Source organism: Glossina fuscipes, unplaced genomic scaffold (assembly GCF_014805625.2).
Source record: "Glossina fuscipes isolate IAEA_lab_2018 unplaced genomic scaffold, Yale_Gfus_2 173, whole genome shotgun sequence".
NCBI lineage: Eukaryota > Metazoa > Arthropoda > Insecta > Diptera > Glossinidae > Glossina > Glossina fuscipes.
Window position 1 is genome coordinate 188,014 of NW_023998516.1, and position 20,500 is coordinate 208,513.

General features: G+C 32.8%; 1 protein-coding gene across 5 annotated transcripts in view; it reads left to right on the forward strand.

Moving 5' to 3' along the window:
- Positions 1-20,500, forward strand: part of LOC119641681 (serine-rich adhesin for platelets) — a 234,193-nt gene that overhangs the window by 134,963 nt on the left and 78,730 nt on the right. Inside the window, exon 1 of one of the 5 annotated variants that reach the window (XM_038040467.1) lies at positions 1,693-3,280. The exons of the other annotated variants lie outside the window; for them this stretch is intronic. Coding sequence (XP_037896395.1) covers positions 2,706-3,280 — 575 coding nt within the window. The 5' untranslated portion in view covers positions 1,693-2,705. Of the gene's footprint in view, positions 1-1,692; positions 3,281-20,500 lie in introns of those variants that run through there. 5 annotated transcript variants of the gene reach the window in all.

A 20,500-nucleotide genomic window follows, 5' to 3' on the forward strand; every position in this document is an offset into this window, starting at 1 on the left:
CGAAGAATGTATACATTTTAAATTGATTTCAAGGCGTCATTCTATGCATTAAAAACATTTGACAAGTCCGATGTACCCTCCTTAGTGCGTAAAAAAAACATATGATATATTTAAATATGGTTGACAGCATTACCTATAAGATGCTGGCAAATTGCATACAATTATGTCACATTTTGTAAAAGGCCTACACTGTATTTACCTGCACTAATAAAGAACGTCAAATATATTCGTGTAACGTGTGGAAGTAAAATAATTTGAATTACTTACCATAGTTGTCATAGCTGCAATTGGGAAGTTTGCCTGATCCGTTATCAGAAAATAATCTGGGTATTAAAATTCCATTTCTCTTCGTTTTTTTTTTTCTACTTTGATATTTTGTAATACAAATTTCATAAATATTTTTCATTATAACTAATTTGCCTGTTGTTACGAAAAACCTTTAGTATTTAAGATAATTTATTTATTGGTAAAAATTTTCTTAATATGATTTACTCTTAAAAAGAAATTAAAAGAAGAACAATAAAATAAGACAAAAATAAAAATTTTTTTATAACTATTGAAAATTTATATTCATACACCATTTTATTTTATTTATTCTTTCCAAGCAATTTTTCTATATGTTAGACATAATCAAGCGCAATTTTGGACATTTTCTCAAGCGCTGCAACAGCTTTTGCGCTGTTCTGTGTTTTCTTTTTCACTTCTAAAACAAGGAAAAAAATCTCATAAATACATAACATATCAAAATCTTACTCTCAAAAAGAGACAGCACAAAAACATTCTGTAGAAACGCTATGAAGTTAAAACAAATATATCTTCTGGACTTCTTTGAATACTTGGCATCATTGGGTAATTGTAAAATGTTGTATGTTTTACGAGATTTCTTTGATATCTTGGCATCATTGTTATGATTGTAAAATATTGTTTGTTCTGAGCGTACATTTCATTGCTTACTTGGCACCATTGTATGGTATGGGTGGCAATGTTTGTTAAAATTTTGCTTGCTCTGAGAGAAAAGCATATATACGACCGCATAACAACATTTGTTACTACATATTTTTACTCTCAATCAGACATCGGCGCCATCCATAGGCACACAATATCAGAGTAAATTTTACTCTCAAAGAGACAACACTTTAAATCACAAAATAAATGCATATACACAACATACAAGGCATATATATATATATATATATATATATATATATTGATATTGATATTGATATTGATGCCTTTTAAAAAATAAATAATATAATATATTATAATATAATAATACAACATATTATATTAAATAAATATATATAAATAAATAATTATGTATTTTCTTGGTGTTTAATCGCATATTTTCAATTTTTAACGTTTAAGATTATTCATAACGACTCAATCGTCAGTTTTATAAATTTTCGATTTTAATTAAATATTATATTATTTATATGAAAAAGTCCTTTTGAACCTTTTAAATCCAAAAGGTCTTTAAAGGCTGAAATACTATCCACCTCACTAGTTTTGAAAAAACGCGTACTATCTCAAAATTAGCGCAACCACGCCCTTATATTACTTTCAATACTGAATAGATAAAATAATAATATACATATAAAAACGAGATTACAAGCATTAAAAATGAATGCAATGTAATGAAAAGCGCCCATATTTCTTTGTTTTTATGTCCACTTTGGTTTTTCGAATTAATTTTTCTAAACCAAAATATCTAGGAAAAAGCCATTCTTTAGAGTATCTTCTTTTTGAATGTTGCAAACATTTCGAAAGTATGAATAGACCTCTTTGTCTCTAGCAAATGAAGCTAACATGTTTTCCGTGTTTTGTCGTTATTGTTGGTGCTCCTACAGTCTCAGTTGATTCAGTCTGTTTCAGCGAGTTCAGTCAGTCGTTTTGTTCTCTTGTTCCGAGTAAAACAAATTTTACAATACCTAAAAAAATAAAATTTCCTTGTTCTCTAACCCCTGAGTGGCTTTTTGAATTTGCTGAGAGTAAAATTCTATTTCTCAGAGTAAAATTTACTGAGAAATTAATTTCCCTGCCATAAAAGTAGTACAGTGCGTGTTTTGTTGTTGCATTTGTTTAAATTTCAAACGGTGTAAATTTGTTATCGCGAGAGCTTGTGAGAAATAATATACGTAAATATGTATATTATTGAGAAAACAAAACTGTTAACACACAATAAACATTTTAGTTCAAAACGGTTAACCATAACTCGTACGCATAGCGGCAGTAAAAAAGAGGAAAAATAAAAACACGGTAACAGCAAATCTAAAATTATTTTTTTAAATGTTATTGTAAAATCGTCTTTTTGAAAACGAAAATAAGGGTAAAACTCATTCAAAAGTGTTGATTCAATTCTACCTTTGTTCATTTTATATATTTATACATGTTTTTTCATCTAATGAGATGTGCGAAAAATGTCAAAAGTTAAATTCTAAGCGCGTGTGTTGGTGTCCATTCTGATTGAGCTACCTGAAAAAAAGCTTAAATAATAATATTGATAAAAATCGCAGTTATAACAAAGAGTGCCAGTTTTTTAAAACAACAAAGTCCCGTGTAAAAAAATTGTTTAAATGCTTATATAGAATCTCCACTCAACAAATCAAAAAAAAAAAAAAAAAAAAATGCTTATATAAGAAAAGAATTTTTTTCTTAGTAAGAAAAAATAAACCGAAAACTGTATTATTGTGCATAACGTTTACACAATGGATACAAACTTAACAGCGACCACAATGAGCACAGCAATGATAACAAAAACATTGGCAGCTGCTGTTTCTGCTGCCGTTGCTGAAACAAGTGAAACAATAAGAAGTACTACATGTAACACATGGATGGCTGATGCGGTTACACTATGCACCAATGCCACCGAAGCGACCTCTTTAATAACTAAAAGTCAACAACAACACCTGGCCGAATGCCATGGCTTAACGATGTCAAAGCAGCAGCAGCAGCAACAGCAGCAGGATGCTGCTGCCACAGATAGTGGACGTGAATCGGTTAATGAGGGCGATTCTTCTGTGGAGGAATCTTTAAATGCAATTAAAACAAATTACAGCGAACACTTGGCGAAAAAACCTTGCACGTTGGAGTTTTATACTAGTAACGGCTCCCAAAGCAAATGGTATTTACCGGCCAGTGATATAGTTAAAATTAACATTACTAACGATTCTGAAGTGTTGATACCTGCTGTTAGCGTAGCAATGCCAGAGTCTGCAAATATTACACCACCTTACTCCTCAGACATATCAATGCAATTGGATATCAATGCAGAACCAAAAATGTAAGTTCTCTTTAAACGGTCGATGCATATAAAAGCCTAACGAAATACAAATAAAATTTTGTTTAAGAACACAATTTTGAATATGTGCGTACGATTGCATATATGTTTTATGTGAGTGACTGAATGATTGGGGATAAAAATTACCCATCCACTTCCTTGGCAGAAGCGTGAAGCATAAAAAACCAAGCATAAAAAACTTTTATATAATAAAAATGCATCATATATTTTTCGGTTGGCGCTGATTTTCACATTTTTATGCAAAAGAAAAAGTAAAAGAAGGGGAAGCAAAAGTATCAACACACACACACACACACACACACACACACACACGCACACAAACGTTATTAAAAAATGTTTAAAAAAATATACGTTCCCCTGTTACGATTTGAACAGTCTGAATGAACCTGAAAAAGGGTAAATGCAATGCCATTATTAGTACATTATGTATCGGTCCCTCTTTCGCACTATGGACTCATTTCTGGTCATATTTATTAAATTGAAGAAGTAGAGAGAATTTATTATGTTGTGTATTGAAAAGTGTATATATACAAAATAAAACGCTACACTAATACATGATATTTAAAATGATTCTGTTTTTCAAATTTGGAAGTATCTTATAAGTTAATTTTATCTGCTTGGCTTGTCTTGATTCGATTTAACTCATTCCTGAATTTAGTCTGGCGAAAACGGAAACAAAGGAGTAAAATAGTTGAATTCAATTTACCATGAATCTCGAAATAATATATTGTGTGATATTTGCAGACTATATTGTTGATTATGGGATGGCCAGTAGGTCAATTAATATAATTTTTAATGAATTACAAGGTAGTTTGGGAAGTAGTTGTACCTAGTTTGGGTCAATGTTCATCATCCGCTAAACGCATACACAGTCAAATTTGTTGATTTTCTTTTGTAATTTTGAACGACTCAATGTAGACTATCGTTTCGCCGTAGCGACCTCTGTTGTGGTATTATATTATTATACATTATAAAAAAGCTGTTATTAACAAGCAGGAAAGTTACCAACAAGCAAGCCTTTTGTGAAAAAGTAAAAAAAAATTTTTTCATTCACTTTTTCACGTCTCCCTGCAATTCTGCTTCTATCTGCTTTTGGAGGGTACGTGAAATGCTAATTGGATTTAAGAAAAACAAACAAAAAAAAAGAAATCTTTCAATTGCATATAATTAATATCAAAACTTAACCCTTTATTTATTATTCATAAGTATACAATTTTTAAATGTATGCGTTGCACGGTAGGTAGGTAGGCGAAAGAGATAAAAGCATAAAAGCGCTATAAGACAACATATTGGATTAAAATTTTTAGATACTGCTACAAAAAAAGACTACAAAAAAAAAAAAAAATATTAAATTGTCACTCATGTGAGAACATTCAAATATATGATCGTCTCATAAACCATAAAATATAAGCTATTTTACAAGCCAAGCTGAGAAATTTAAGTGTAATCGGAGGTTTTTATTTCTAAAATTTTCTTCCCTATCTTCAGCATGTATTAATGTAATGGTCTTTATTTTGGGATTTATAACGGTATATATGATTAAGCAAGTACATAATATTGTATATGTTCTATATGTAAATAATCCATGTCATTTACGCTTTTTACAATAAAACCTGCTCTGTATTTTCAACTGCAAAGCAAATCCAAAGGGAATGATTCTTATAAAAGTTGCAGAAACTATGAGTTTCTAGAAGAATTACAAGTTACTTGTTTGCCAGCATTCTGTCCTAGAGATCCATTCCATCGCTTCAATATCTAATGTGATGTAGGATATTAGAATTCGCTTGAGCGGTTAATTTTCCGTTGACTTAATGTTGGTACCTAGGCATCCGCAAAAATCATTAAATCGCTTTTATAACGCGCTCAACTCTGGTCTTACTAAACTCTGCTGCCGTTTGATGATTAAAGGTCCAATACTTTTTCCATGTCAACTGTCAAAGACCGTTCGATTTGAATGCTAACGCTATCTCGTTACCAAGTAAATCAATAAATAAATAACGTTGAATATCTACGCTTGATAGATTGCGTTAATGCCTGATAATAGCAAAGAAGTGAGAAAAAATCTTTAGATACGAACGTTTGCCAGCTAACGGTTTTAACAATAATAAATGATTTTTTTCTCTTTCGATTATTCGCGCCATTGCCTTTGCAACAAGTATTGTCCTATAAACTTGCATCGGCCTGTTATAATGTCTCATAAGTGTATGCGGTCGATGTGAGTGTGCATTTTTCTTAATGCACATGTAACGGTGATGCGTGTATTTTGCTAATTTATTTAATTGCTATAGTTAACTGTTGTTCTTGAGCTTTGTATGAAATGTGTGTTCAACCCAAATAATGTGCACATTATACGATGCCGTAGTCGCCAAAGACAAACACCCAACTGAACTGAACTAAAGTGACCTGAACCACTACCCATTTGCAGTACAGTACTACTAACAAACTGAATCCAATTATCACTTGCTTGCTTTGTTGCTGTCATTGATAAGTATCACGTAACAACAATTTTTTTTTGCAGTACATGTTGCTTTTATAATTTTCTTAATGATTACTTAACTATTAAAATGTCGGCATTTTTCCTTACTAGGGTTCTTCTCGATAGTGTGTGTGAAACGTAAAACACGTGTGATTTTTTAGCTTAAGCCTCTCTAGACTATAGCTCAAATTCATGTGTAAATTTATTGCATTTTATACCATTTTCGTCTTTGTTTAAGCGCGCGTGTAACCGGCTGTACATAGCTGCTGTAGATGAAAACTCAGCCGTTATTGTCCTGTGTGTGCCCATGCGTAAACGCTATACTTAACACATTCTGTCATAATATTTGCTTCAGTACAGTGAATGATTTTGATTTATATTATTTCCTTAACACAGTCAAAGCCAGTTTAAGGGGGCTCTTTAATCCATATATGGCTTATGATTTTTAAAGTCAGTTATGTGTTTAAATATTTTAATAATATTTTATGGGTTTAAAAAATTTGCTTTTTTTTTTTTAATTTGAAATTTTGTTATTAAGCAATTTTTCAATTTATCTCTCATAAGTTGCGCTATTCAACGTAATAGCATTGTTTGTAACGCTTACCTTGGATATTCTTTTTTCTTATAAAACACGTTTAAACAAACATATATATATTATGTATATGTATATTTTATGTATATATATATGTATATATTACGAATATATTACGTATATGTATATATGTATATATAGGCAGACGCAAACGTACATAAATGTGCACGTAAACCTTTTGTATAAGCTCCTTTCAGTTGCAAGGAAAGCTCTCATAGCACCTTTTCTTGCTTTGAAATAGTGACGATATGTATATAAGTTATATTAAACCTTAATACTCGGAGAAGGGCACCCTTGAAAATTGGCAGATGTTTTTCACTCATCATAGTTCTTATGTACATACATATTCATACGCAATCAAATCAACAGTAGCAATTTGAATTGTTAACGTAATCACACTTGATTTACATAGGTATCCATGAAATGAACTATTTAAATAAATATTATGTATTTTTTCTCATAAATTTTTAAAAATTAATTTTCATTTCATTGAAAAATAAAAGTAATTTTAAATACCGTACACGATTTCTTCTAATACAGTTTTTCATACATTTTCGTTTAATTGCACCAATTTTCATATAAATGCGTATTTTTCCTAAAAGCCCTCCTATTGGAAGATGCATAGAACGTCAACTTACATGGTCCAAATTTAACAAACTTTACTTGCTTGTTAAAGATTTTATTCTTTTTTACCTGCTTACGCCATGACAAGCTACAAGTCATACTTTATCGCCATATAAGGGCATTCTTTTCATGAAAATCGTTACGCATAGTGGTGTCTAAAAAATATACCTATGTCATCCAATTTTCTTACGTGTTTATTCTATGCCAAATTGCTATTACAGATTAGTTTTCATCATAAAATGTTAAAAATTACATCTTCTTAAAAAGTATCCTCTTATAAAATGAACTCAAATTTGGTTCAAATTTGGTCCAGTTGCATTTTATCTCTAATTACTAGTGTGGACAAATTTTCACTATTGGATAACAATAATTACGTCTTTTTGGCATATAACTGTTCAGTTTTCATGAGAATCCTTATAGTCAGTTTTGTCCAAAAGATGGGTGTTTATGGTCCAAAATCATAAGGTTCATTCCAAAACTAGACTTTTGTATCATATAAACATTTAATTTCCGTAGGCGAATTTATATGAGGTTGCGCTGTTCAAAAATAGCCGCACCCGATCCAAGTTTTCCAAATATGTAGCGCCGATATACTCCTACTTAGCGATTCCTGCCAGCAATTTATTTTCATATAACGACTTTTCAAAATCAGATGTTATAGGTGCAGTGGTCGTAAAGATAATACGATTCCATCCGTTGTCAAGAGTGTACCAAATTTCATTTTAATCCTTAACCCGCCGTAGTCGCGACGTTATAAATATTCCCGAAAAGAAATGAATGCTGCCGTACGTGTGGCATGTCGTGATGTTTTCGGAAATCTGTTAGGTTCGGCTTTAATTATGTATGCAACAATTAAGGAAAATTACATCGTTTTGTATAGGGTCAATAAAGTCTATTATCTTCATTTTCGGAGCACTACCCCTTAAAAGAAAGAGAGATGGACTCGTGTCAAAAAAAATTTTTCCCAAGGAAACTTCATAAATGTGATACACCGTTGGAAAGGCCATTGATCAAGGATTCACGTGATATCAGTTTCCTTTGGCCACATCACTTGGTTTGGTTACAGTGGTTAAGTAAAGTTTCACTTTTTCAGCCTTGTATTTGACATTGTAAAAAGACCTTCTTATACCAAGCTTTAATTAATTAAGATAAAGTCGCGTTTTTTTTATAATATCTAAAAAAAAAACTTGGAAAAGTGTTACTTTAATTAAGTTTTGCTCTAAATCTCTCCGAGACACGATTTAACAAAGCTCTGTTAACGGCTTAACAAAGGTCTGTTAACATTTTTTGGTTTGTGTCTTTGCTAGTTATATTTACATATAACTTCACACCCTTAGTTCTTTAAAAGTTCGTCGACCTACCGGTCATTGTTTTAGAACAAGCGCTAGTTCGCTAATAGTTTAAATATCTCAATAATTACAAGCTAAACAATAGAATGCATGAACACACGTCCGATGCACACACACTGATAAGTATAACAAACCATGGGTCCGTTTTAAGTCCTTCTATTTGTTACGTAGCCATTTTTTTACACATTTTACCGTAGATAGTGTAGGCGATGAAAATGAATTTCCCAAGTTATGAACATTCATTTTGCAGCGAATGATCTGGCTTAGTCAAACTTTATTATTTATTTAAATGTTCGATTCAGATTTCATCTGCATAGCAGGTTTCTCAATTTACGCTAGAGTTAAAAGCGATGGCAACCTAAAATCTAATATATTCACTGGTAATAAATTTAATATCTGGCTTGCTTAAGCTTTCTTAAGGTCTATTTAATGTTATTTCTTTACGGTTAAGGAAGCTGTGATCGTCTCAAAACGAATTTCGGATACCCGTACATGTTAAGAAATGATAAGTCAAGTTTTTCTTTAAGGTCGCGTTTCCCTTTCGCTCTCAACACGATTATCTTGCTAAAACCGCCACTCGAATACATCTCAAAGGATGTTTTTTTTGATGCTGACTACGTCTTCGACATACTGAAGGCTTGCGGTATATAGATACCCCTTATTGTTACCACACCTTCTTCGTCTTTTGGCTTAAAACAATCTCATTCACATGCAAGTCAAGTCCTTAACTGAATTACTTCCACAACTTTTGTTTAATCGGTGAACTCGAGCTATACTAAAAATGTTCGCATAAATTCGCAACGTTCCATTCACTATTTGCATTTCTCAATTGTTTTGATATGAGGCCAAGTGAAGTTCCGTTTAGCGAAACGATTGTAACTTGCAACAGCAAATTCATTTTATGTAACAATGAGAATTGCAAAAATTTGTTATATAAAACGACAAACATTTCTCGAAAGTGTAAACTTTGAAATTGTTTTTGGAACGTTGAAAGGAAACTGCACAACATAACCTCAAAATTTCATAACATAATCCCAAAATAAGCAAAGGAGAAGAAAACACAGCTAGGCAAAAGCATATTTATGTGGCAGAGTTATTTCGAAATGTTAACACAACAGCAGCTATTAGGATGTTGCTATTCAGGAATTTTGTACCCTGATTTTTATGTATTAAAAAAAAATATATATATTTTATTATCTTTTCCGTAGAGCACGCAGGAAACTTACATCATTTTACTTATTAAAAAGTGAAAGCTTTTCTTCTTCTGCTTTTTCCGACATTTTGAAATAAAAAAAAAAATGTGGTTCTTACCTTTTACAACTCGAATGAAGTCAGAAGTAGAAGAAACAACGCTTCTCACTTAATTCATGATGTTCAAAGTAGAATGCTAAATTTAATCAAAAAATTAACATTTTTATAGCTACCGTGTGCGCACGAAGGTATACTAATTTCAACTTTCCATTCGTAGCACCTGCTGCAAGGTCACAGTGAAGAGCTTACAAAAAACTTGGGACTTTAAATCGGCATATTCATTGCCGTGTCTCATAGTCGAAATCGTTAGTATGTTTTATGTTAAACGACTTTAATTTAATCATAGTAATGCATATGCAATATTCACCTTAAACTCTTTTCATGTTTGCTCTTTATGTTTGGTTTTATATCATTGAATTCAAGTCGCGTTTCATTTCACTCAAATCGAGGCAATGGCTTAAATGTTTTGAATTTTTATTAAAATATATATATTCGAATAAATTTGTATTTATAAAAATTTTTTGTCGCACGTTTTAAACCACGATAATCGTAAATATGCTTAATACCATTTCGAATACCTGCATACCTTGCTATATTATAAAAGATCAATCATCAAGAATCAGAGTCGTATTAGAATCTTTGGCTAAATGATTTTCAATTTTCAACATATAAAGAAAATCAGTCCATTAGCCATTATCAGTGAAATACTAGTAGATAAAAATTTTCATTAAACATCAATTCCTCATTCAGAATTTATTTTAACTTCAAAGAAGTCTACTTTTCTCCTAAGAGTAATAATCCGTTCCATTTCGTAGGTTTGCAATTTGTCTAAACAGAAAGGTATTAATCAAATTTCTATTTATTGGGCATCGCTTGGCATACGAATGCCAAGTAGTTCGCTTTAATTATATGCTAATCAGCCAGAGTATACGTATTTCGGGAACAACTTTTGCCATATAACATTGCTTACATGCATTTAGAATTTAAGTCGATTTAGATACTGATTGATGAGATGTTCTAATGTTCACAAATTCACTGAGAACGTTGACAATTTGTGAGCTTAGAAGCCAATACTGAACAAAATAGCGAACATAGTGTCTTCAAGTCTAAAATTTAGACTTTGTAACCTTCGACCATAATCTTTTTTCAGCATAACCGTTATTTATTTAGATTAAGTTAAATTTAGTATTTGTAATGTAACCTTTGTTTAGAAAGGAAAATTCTACACCAGAAAAAGTAACAACTCATAATTTTGCATCCGACAATATATTAGTTTGGGGAAAAAGAAATCCATTATTTTTATATGAACTTCAGGACTTTATTTAACATGCTTCGGATTGTCCGATTTGGGTCAAATATGCACCGTTTTGTTGTATGATTTGTTGCCATTTTAAAGGTAACTTCAAAATGCCTCTCTCATAGAAGTCCTGGTCTCTATTTGCAAAAAAACTCTAGTAGTCGATTTTCACAATCCTCCCTTGATTCCAATTTTTTATCATTAAAGAAATTTTGCAATGCAAGAAAAAGATGATAATCGCTTGGTGCCAAGTCCGGACTGTATGGCGGATGGATTAAAACTTCCCAACCAAGCTCTCGAAGTTTCTGGCGAGTCACTGTATATGTGTGTGGAACACGACACCTCTTCTTTTGGCCAATTCTGGCCGTTTCTGGTCAATCGCTATCTTCAAACGGTCCAGTTGTTGACAGTAGAGATCAGAATTTAGCGTTTGGCCATATGGAAGCAACTCATAATAAATAATCCCCTTCCAGTCCCACCAAATGCATAGCAAAACTTTCCTGGCCGTTTGAGGTGCTTCACCGCTCTTTGACCACGATCGTTTTCGCACAGGGTTATCGTATGTGGTCCATTTCTCATCTCCAGTCAGCATCCGTTTAAGAAATGGGTTTATCTCATTCCGTTTGGCCAAGGCTTCGCAGATGGAAATTCGATCCATCATGTTTTTTTCTGTTAATTCGTGTGGCACCCAAACATCGAGCTTCTTTTTGAATCCAGCTTTGTGTAAATGGTTTAAAACTGTTTTATGGTCGATTTTTAGCTCCTGAGCGATGTTGCGACTGCTAACATGCCGGTCAACTTCGATCATTTCTCCGATTTTATCGACGACCGGCCTACCTGTGCGAGGTACATCTTTAACATCAAAAATTCCTGAACGGAATCTACGAAACCAAAATTGCACATAATTGGCTGTTACAGTATCGGAACCATAAACACCATTCACAATTTTAGCCGCCTCGCCTGGCTTGCATTTTCGCCTTTGTCAAAGAAAAACTGTAAAATGTACCGAATTTTCTCTTTGTTCACTTCCATTTTTAACACGCTGTAACTCACAACTGAATGCACAAAACAAAAAACAGCAAGAGAATTTTTTTTACTGCGAAATGTACAGTATCGGAAATTGTTTGATCGATACTTTACGAGAAATCTATCAGTGCAGCCATCTACCGAAAAAATAATGGATTTCTTTTTCCCCAAACTAATATTTTTAAATGGGAAAATAGGGGCCGTATTTTCTTTCCATTTTGATGAGCGTGCAATAGAACAATTATGAAGTGAGGGCATTTCGAGTGCCTTTTCAGGTTCTTAAATATTTCGCTTAGTTTTCAAAGTTTATACTGAATTATAATATGTTTTGCGCTTTCATCATAAAATTTATGTATGTATGTATAACGTTTTTTGCGTGTGTGTCACGACGTTTTAGAATGAAAATATTCCCCTACTTAGAGATCTTTTAATTATTATACAAATATTCTAAAATTAAAATAGATTTACAATAGTGTTACTCTTGATCTCCAATTACAACTACTCGACGCAAGTTTTAACTTTCCATCTCATTGTCTGCAAGTTGTTGCATATTCTGACACTGATTAAAATATCTGCAATTTACAAGGTCCCTCAGTTATGCCGAATGCTCGACTTTACGAACGCAGTAAGAAAATTAATATATTCACATTCTCTCGGATTAGGAATAAAAACGAAAAAGCTCATCTCGTTCTTCTTAAAAAATTTCATCGACATATAAAAAAATTTTGAAAAAAAATTTTATAAAAAATATGAAAATGTATTTTTGTTTAAAACTTGAAAAGTTTTTGAATCTCTAATGACATAGCCTTTTCCGTGTAATGTAGTGCATACGAAAACAAAATTTTATACAAATACTTCAAGGTTTTTCTTTTTTAACAACGACTTTTTTTCAGTTTTTTTTAAGTACCTAATAGTGCTTAAAACTTAGTAAAAAAAGTTTTCTTTGTTGCTAAAAAAAAAAGACAATTTATTTATATAATAAAATCGTTGGATATTTGTTATGAAAACATTTATTAAGAGACAATAATTGAAGCAACGTTAATTATTATGTGTTAGCAACTTGAGTTATGGGCCAAAAACCAAAGAAAGCAGTTTTTTATACGTTGGCACCTTTTTCCTTTTTTTTTGCTTTTTGTTGAGCAATCGTTAACCGCAATTGCAAATTAATGTTTTATTTTTCTTCAACTTTCTATAATAAACGGTTATTTTTCTTCTTATTTATAAATATACATAAAATGTCATTAAAACTTTCATTCATTCATTCGAGATCTTTTTATAGTATAGTTATGTGCAAGTGAACCATTGAATGGCAGTTAATTAATGTAATGTACTTTCGTTGTTGTTATATTATGTCACATCCATGTTAATGCTGTGCACGTCGTTTGTCTAACTGCTTACATAGTTGTCCTGAATTAACTTGAGTGCTTTTGAAGTACACGCTGTCAAGATACTTTACGCTCATCACCAAAAAATATATTAGTTTTGACATCTCGTGTTTCTCCAAAGTAAAAATATGCTTCATATAATCCATGACCTCTTAGGTCTAAGACCCTCAAACCGAAATAAGCAGATATACTCGATTTGCTATATATTACGCTTTTCACATTCAGAATTACGTGTCAGCAGTCATCGCCAATATTTTATACATTACCAACCCATTAAAAAAACAATTTTATAAAAGTGCACTATAGTAAGTGGATTGGGATTTTCTCTTAACGGCGAAATGAAATTATAACAAATAACTGACTTAAAATCATCTCGTTTGAGAGCTTAAAGAAAAATATTTAGCAAGATTGGATCGGGTGAAAATTATGTTTATTTACAGCAAATGAGTTTCAATGAAAAAAGCTTCAGTCTCGATTTTTGTATCACATGTAAGATTCGGTGTGCAAATCATTACTTTCCCGAGACTGCTTTTCAAACCAATTGTCACTTCCGCCGCCTACATTTTAAGCTACCTATGATACCGTAAATGATGAACAGTAGCTGTGGCACTTTATTATACGTGAATAGTCTACAATATGTTATCACTATAGCTTTTTTTAAATATTTTTTTTATATTTTATTTAAACAATGCAATTCAATTAAAATAAATGAATAGCCGAATTTAATTGACTCTTAAAAATAAATTCTATGCTAATTATTTACAATAAAAAGAATAAAATAAACTATAGAAAAAAAAAAAACAAACCGATAATAATAGATAAGTTCGGTTAATATTCGAATCATACTAATATGTTGAGATTACAAGTTAATATAAGTATGACATAGGCAAATTGTTCTCAAATATTTATTTATTTACTTAGAAAGTAAATTAACAGAAGAATTTATTTCAATCTTAGACTAATTTTATACTAATTAATTTTATAAACTACTAGTATAAAGTATATAAGGAAAAGTAAAGAAAAAAAATAATACTCATTGAATACTAATGCATGAATAAATAAATAAGAAAGAAAAACACAACAGGAAAAAAGCGTGTACACAACTAGAACAGAAGCGCGCCCATTACCAGTGCAGGACCAAATTGCAAGTGAACCCCTAAGCCATCGCAAGCATGCAAATGCTTGGCAACCGATACAGTAAGCAACACCAATTAATTTTCGAATCAATGAGATGTTAAGATTAAAAGTTACTTTAAATACGACATAAGCAAATCGCGCGTATTAAGCAAAGTTGTTTTGATAGACTTGGAAAAATCCGACATTGAGAGTACGTGATAGACATCATTCAGGTTTCTGCAAACAACTCTGAACGGTTTAAATAACTCGTAATTATATTTACATTGACTCATATTAATGAGCATAAAATGCCCAGATAAGCGATTGGGGATATTAAAGCTCATCTCACTAAGTAATATGGACGAATCGATAGTACCTTGACTTAACATAGTTAAGAAGTAGATACCAAGAATAAATCTACACTTCTCAAGTAACGGTAAGCATACCCTTACATATGTAAGGACCCTTCAACTTTTTGAACCAGCTCTTATCTATTTCACTGTGTAAAAAGGCAGAAGCCTAGAGTTTGCAGATCAATTAGTTAGGGTTGGCCAAGTCGAATGCTTTACTAAAATCATTGTATACGACATGCGAGAGCCACAAGAAAAAGCCTTGAAAACATGGCAAGTTCTCTAAGAGATTCCTAAGAGTAGCTCTTCCTTTCCATGCTGGAATAGAGAAATATAAGATTTAATAGCAAACGGTACATGCTGAGTAATAATTCGCTCAAACAGTTAAAGTAAGACACTCAATTTGGCAATGCCTTTATTGTTCTCAACGTAATGTCTTGTTCCACGCTCGTAAGTTGAAATAAGAAAACTACCCTATCAACACAAAGGGAAAACACATGATTTCAGGGACTGATTAAAAATATTCGAAATAACACCAATTAGCTCGACAGAGCATGATTTATGTATGCATGATGCAATGTCATCAGGTCCAGGTGAGGAACTATATTTTAGAGACCTTAAACCATCTAGAACATCGTTTTTTGAAATGACCAAGTTATGAATCAACACCCGAGATAGACGTCGTATACGGTTATCTTACAGTTGAATCGGAATTAGCAGTTGAGAAGTTTGATCGGAAGTACTCAGCAAAGAAATTTGAGGACCCAGAACCATTGAAAGGAACATGCAAGGGATATATGAACATTTTTCTTTTGGAGTTGACGAAATATTTAAAATTTACGAGCAGTGAGGATTTTATCAATTATGTCTGGAATAATATTGGTGGTTGAGGGAATTAAATCTGTGCCTTGCGGCGGAATAGGTAAAATAGTCGTAAGCAAAACCTCTTTTCGTATATATTTTGAAAAATTTGTTTTCCTACTTTTGTAATATTTAATTGTCTTCTTAAACCATGACATGCACATGCTTCGAGGGTGAGATTGTTTGATCGGAACGTATGCAGAAATGGCTAGGTTTAATACGTTAATAGAACGAAAACAGAAAGGTTTCACTATTTCCTACTGAGCAATCGAGCATAATGTGTGAAAGTTGAAGTTTAATCAGTAACTATTGGTTTTATTAAAATCATAATATTTATTTGGGGAAGTTGGATTTGGCACGTCAGCGTAGTTCAACGGACCATCATACTTGTAAAGAAAAGGAATACAAATTGGTGGATGATACGGATTCTCAGGTAAAGTAAAGTAAACGGATTTACAGCTATCCCCGGGAAATTGGTAGAGCAAAGATCTAGGAGTCTGCCATTGCAATTTGGAATAGGGTTATAGTAAAGTAAATTACGATCAAATAATTCATTGAAAAACACAATAGCTCTATCAGATGTTGAAGTGGGGACCATACAGCCAGATATTCATTATTGAGGTCTTCCGTGGGCATCAGCATTTTAAACGAAGCAGTCTTCCGTTCTTCCGTTCGTTTCAACTTAAAGATAAAAATATGAAATATCATATTGTTACGAAATTTTCTCGGATACGATTCGTATCGCTAGATCGTGGTTTTTCTCAGAGAAGTACATTTCCAAGTTTTCACTTCAAGATTCTTTTATTTACAATTAATTTCCCTAAGAGTAGGATTATTCACAATTTATTTTTGGCAACTCGGCTTCTTAACTCAAATATTCTTTTTCGACTCAAAGATTCTTGTCCGACTGACTCTGCCTTCAGCCAATAATCTATTTGTATACATTTTTACAAGCATATTACTATTGCCTAAGTTCATAGCTTCATTTTTAATCCGCTAACCTGCTTTTCCACTAATCGTTCGCCGCGAATGTGCACTTGGGTCTTCCCTCTCTAGGAAATTTATTATTTGGGAAAATCAATTAGTTGGAATGAATTGGATCTGGGGTCTCCGTAACAATCTCTTTTACTACTGTTCAGGTAACCAGCCTGAAAATTAACACCGCTTTCCAGGGTAAAACGATCGACGTATATTATGATTAGAAGACGAGGAGTGCGTCCCAGCACTGTTAGAGGCTAACCCAACTTGACTAGTTGTGTCACAGTTTGTTGACAGATCAATTGCATAATTATGAGACGCGCAGTAAAATGCGTCAGAGAATTTGGCTGCGAAGCCATCGTACTCAACTGGAAACATATTCAGAGTACTTTTTAGAGCTTCGACATTTATATGCCTAGGGACCCTGGGTAACATTTTCACCTGACTGTAAATCTTGTCACCTCATGCATTTGTTCCAGAACTTTCTATGTGAAAGTTGGTTTTGGCGAAGACAAATCGAACAAATCAACGGACAGCAGATCCAGGGCCAGCACACGATTCAACTCAATATCCGGAGGTGCGTTACCCCCCGAGGTCGGAATTTAAATACTCACCGGCCCTGTAGGTACAGTCGCTTTTTGCAGGAGGCATATCATGGCCTATTAACAGTTCACGCTGTTCAAAACTTCCTTGACACTCAATGAAATTGTCAACTAGAAAATGCAGCATCTTTTTGGTTTTCCGAAATTCCATTTGTTTTGCGTAAACAGTTTGTAAATCTCGATGTCTTTCTTTCTGCATTCGTGGCATGCCTACCTTAAGCCTTTTGAGGTGTCAATCAGAGCATCCGCAGTCTTCCATGGTGAATCGCCAGGCTGTGCGCTTGCTTGCATGTATTGTGGAGCCAACGGAATTGTGTCACTGATTTGTCTTACCAACTGTATATGATGGACACAAGTGTAAGTGAAACAATTTGTCTTGTCTTATGGACTTTTAGAGCTTATATTTCCGAACCAAGCGGATATTTTCTCGGGCATCCAAGGAAGGGCTGGTGTTTTAAGATTCCTAACTGGGATTAGCTTCTTCAACTGAATATTTTCCTGATGATCAGATAATTCTAATTTCGCACTTTAGCTTAACACATGTGTGCTCGACTGTGTGCACCCGTTCTTAGAAAATTTATCTTAGGACGTTTATTTCTAATTCCTTCACCGAATTTCAGCTATATTTATGTTATCCAGTCCTATTTTTGTTATATTTTAGTGGTTCAGTCTTGTTTACGTTATTTTATAGAATTTTTAAGATTTTAGTATTTGCGCACGATAACATACGTTTACACGATCAGAGTGCTGCCAACTTTGATATAGCTTGACATGGACAGTGTCCCAAAGTATTTAAGGGCTTGTCTCATGTGTCCAATATGTTATACCTTTAAAGCCTCTCAGCCATGTATTCTTTTACTATTGGCAACCTATTCCAAGTTTTGTCAAACTATTATACCACTAAAGTTCTTTCAAATTACTGTAGCTTGATCTGATTTATTGGTTTCAAAGTGGATTCATTGACAAATTTTCGATTGCTATCATAGTTTTTTAGTTCGTATATGTGTCGAAAGTAAGAAGAGTCGTTCATTGAAACCAAAAGCAGAAGTTGTCAACTTGAAATTTACTTATATTGTGAGGAAGGGAAGGTAGAAAGGATTGTGAAGCAAGGTGAACACAGTATATTTTTTCCGAGAGAAATGAAAACACATAGTTATAAAAACATAAACGCCACTTACGAAGGGGATATCGTAAGCGAAGGTGTATTCCGGAAGTGATTTCCGAATGACAATTAATGTCAATCAGATTGATGTCTTAGCCGTTCCATCCCGAACGCAATTTAATGTTCAAAAAGATCGCTGCTAATCTTAACATAGACCATTAAACTACTTTAATATTGGCGAAAACGAAAACGAACTCTTAAAATTGTTTACCAATCGCAACTGATTTTGATTGCGTTAAAGCCTCGATAGTCTGCACCAATCTCGAATTAGTGTTCACACACAAGCGTTTTGAATTTTAACCTCAACATTGACCATCGAACTGTTTCGAAAATGACGCAATTAACCGTCATTTAACTTTGAAAAATATCGATTCTAATGTCACCATTAACCAATGAACTAAGTTAATACATTTTTTCCAAAACACATTTTATGTTTGAAATATATCCGATTTTCGTTAAGGACTTACGCCGAATAAAGTGAGTATTTACTTGAAATTGCACCTTTCGCGTTGGGTTGCAAAAGGCCAAGTCATCGCTTTAATGTAGGAACGGAAGTTTATTGTTTTCCATTAGCATTAATATATGCAAAAAACAAGATCGTAGAGATTGAATGAAACTAAACTGCTACTAATAAAAGAGTGTGAAGATAGATTCGAATTTAACTAGCAAAGACATCTATCATATATCTTAAGAAAACTCTGTCTACTCCCTAACAGAGCTCTGTTAAATATTTAAAATTAGGATATACTTGCATTTGAACGTTTATTCCGTCCATATTAAAAAACGTAAAGTATTTTTGTGGGCTTCTTATGAATCTATATGAAAATACCTTTCAAACAAGGTAACCAAATTCAAGTTCTGTCTAAGGGAATTATTTTTAACAATTTTTTGAAATTTGGTACATTATCGAAAAATAACTACGGAAGACCACTCAAATTTGAGACTATAGTGCAGCCAAACTAGAAAATGCTGCCTATATTCGCCTACATCACGTAAATCTTTATGAACATGCCTGTCAAATGAGCAAAAAACATTTAAACTTTTCTCACACTCTACCAATAAGAATATATCTTGTCTTACTTTTCAGTACACTTGCTTTGCACGCACAATTTGCTCAAAATAGTAACAAAATTGGAAAAGAAATCGCGATAAATAAAGTAATTTGTCAGAGAGCAAACGCAAAACTTTTAAAGAATTATTCGTTTGTGACAAAAATAATAATAAATAGGATCACTTTTTTTTATTATTATTACCGTTGTTCATTAAAATTAATGAAATCATTAAATAATCAAAAAAAAAACATCAAATATCTTTTAAGCAAATATGGATTTGTTTTGAATGCTGAATACTTAAATGGTCCCGTTTGACCCGTGTTTGCATGTCTTTCTCGCGTTTATTATGCATTCGAGCCTTAGTTTACTATCTCCTTTTCGTTTATAGACACAGCAGACGTATTTGTAGATAAAAGTGGATTATAATGATTATTTTTATATTTGCAACTAAAATACTGATTAGAAAATGAGAATAGTGTGTTATTGGTAGGCAAGTGTAAACCATAATCACACCGGAATATCATGGACGCAGCAGATGGTAATAACCCTGATGATCAGAACAAAAGCAAGGAAGAGACTTCAACATCTATCCATCCATGTTATCCACTCATCCATCTATCCAACGAAACGCATACGAAACCAAAGATAATAGAAACAAATTGGCTTAATGCCAATCAAAATCATGGTAATTATTATTAGCGTCCTCATAAGATTTGTTTTACTGTGATATCTGCTACTTTCCTCTAGTAGTTGGACATTGGTTATTACAATTGTTTATGATGATGATTGCTAACAAACACGAAGTTCGTATAACACCGTATGTTCATCGTTCTACATGTTTACAGTATGCCAACTTCATCCTTTCTATATAAAATAAAAACAAGTTGGATACTTAGGAAAAAATGAGTTTTATCCATTGGGAAAATATCGAAGAGTCTGAAAAATTTGTTTGCATGACTTCTTTGTGGAAAGTGTCCCCTTTGCGATCCTCTTATTCAGAATCTATAAGCCGTTACTTAAATCGGTCGAAACGCAGAGCGAACAACTACAGGGACCCGACCTAATCTCATTCGCGATTAAA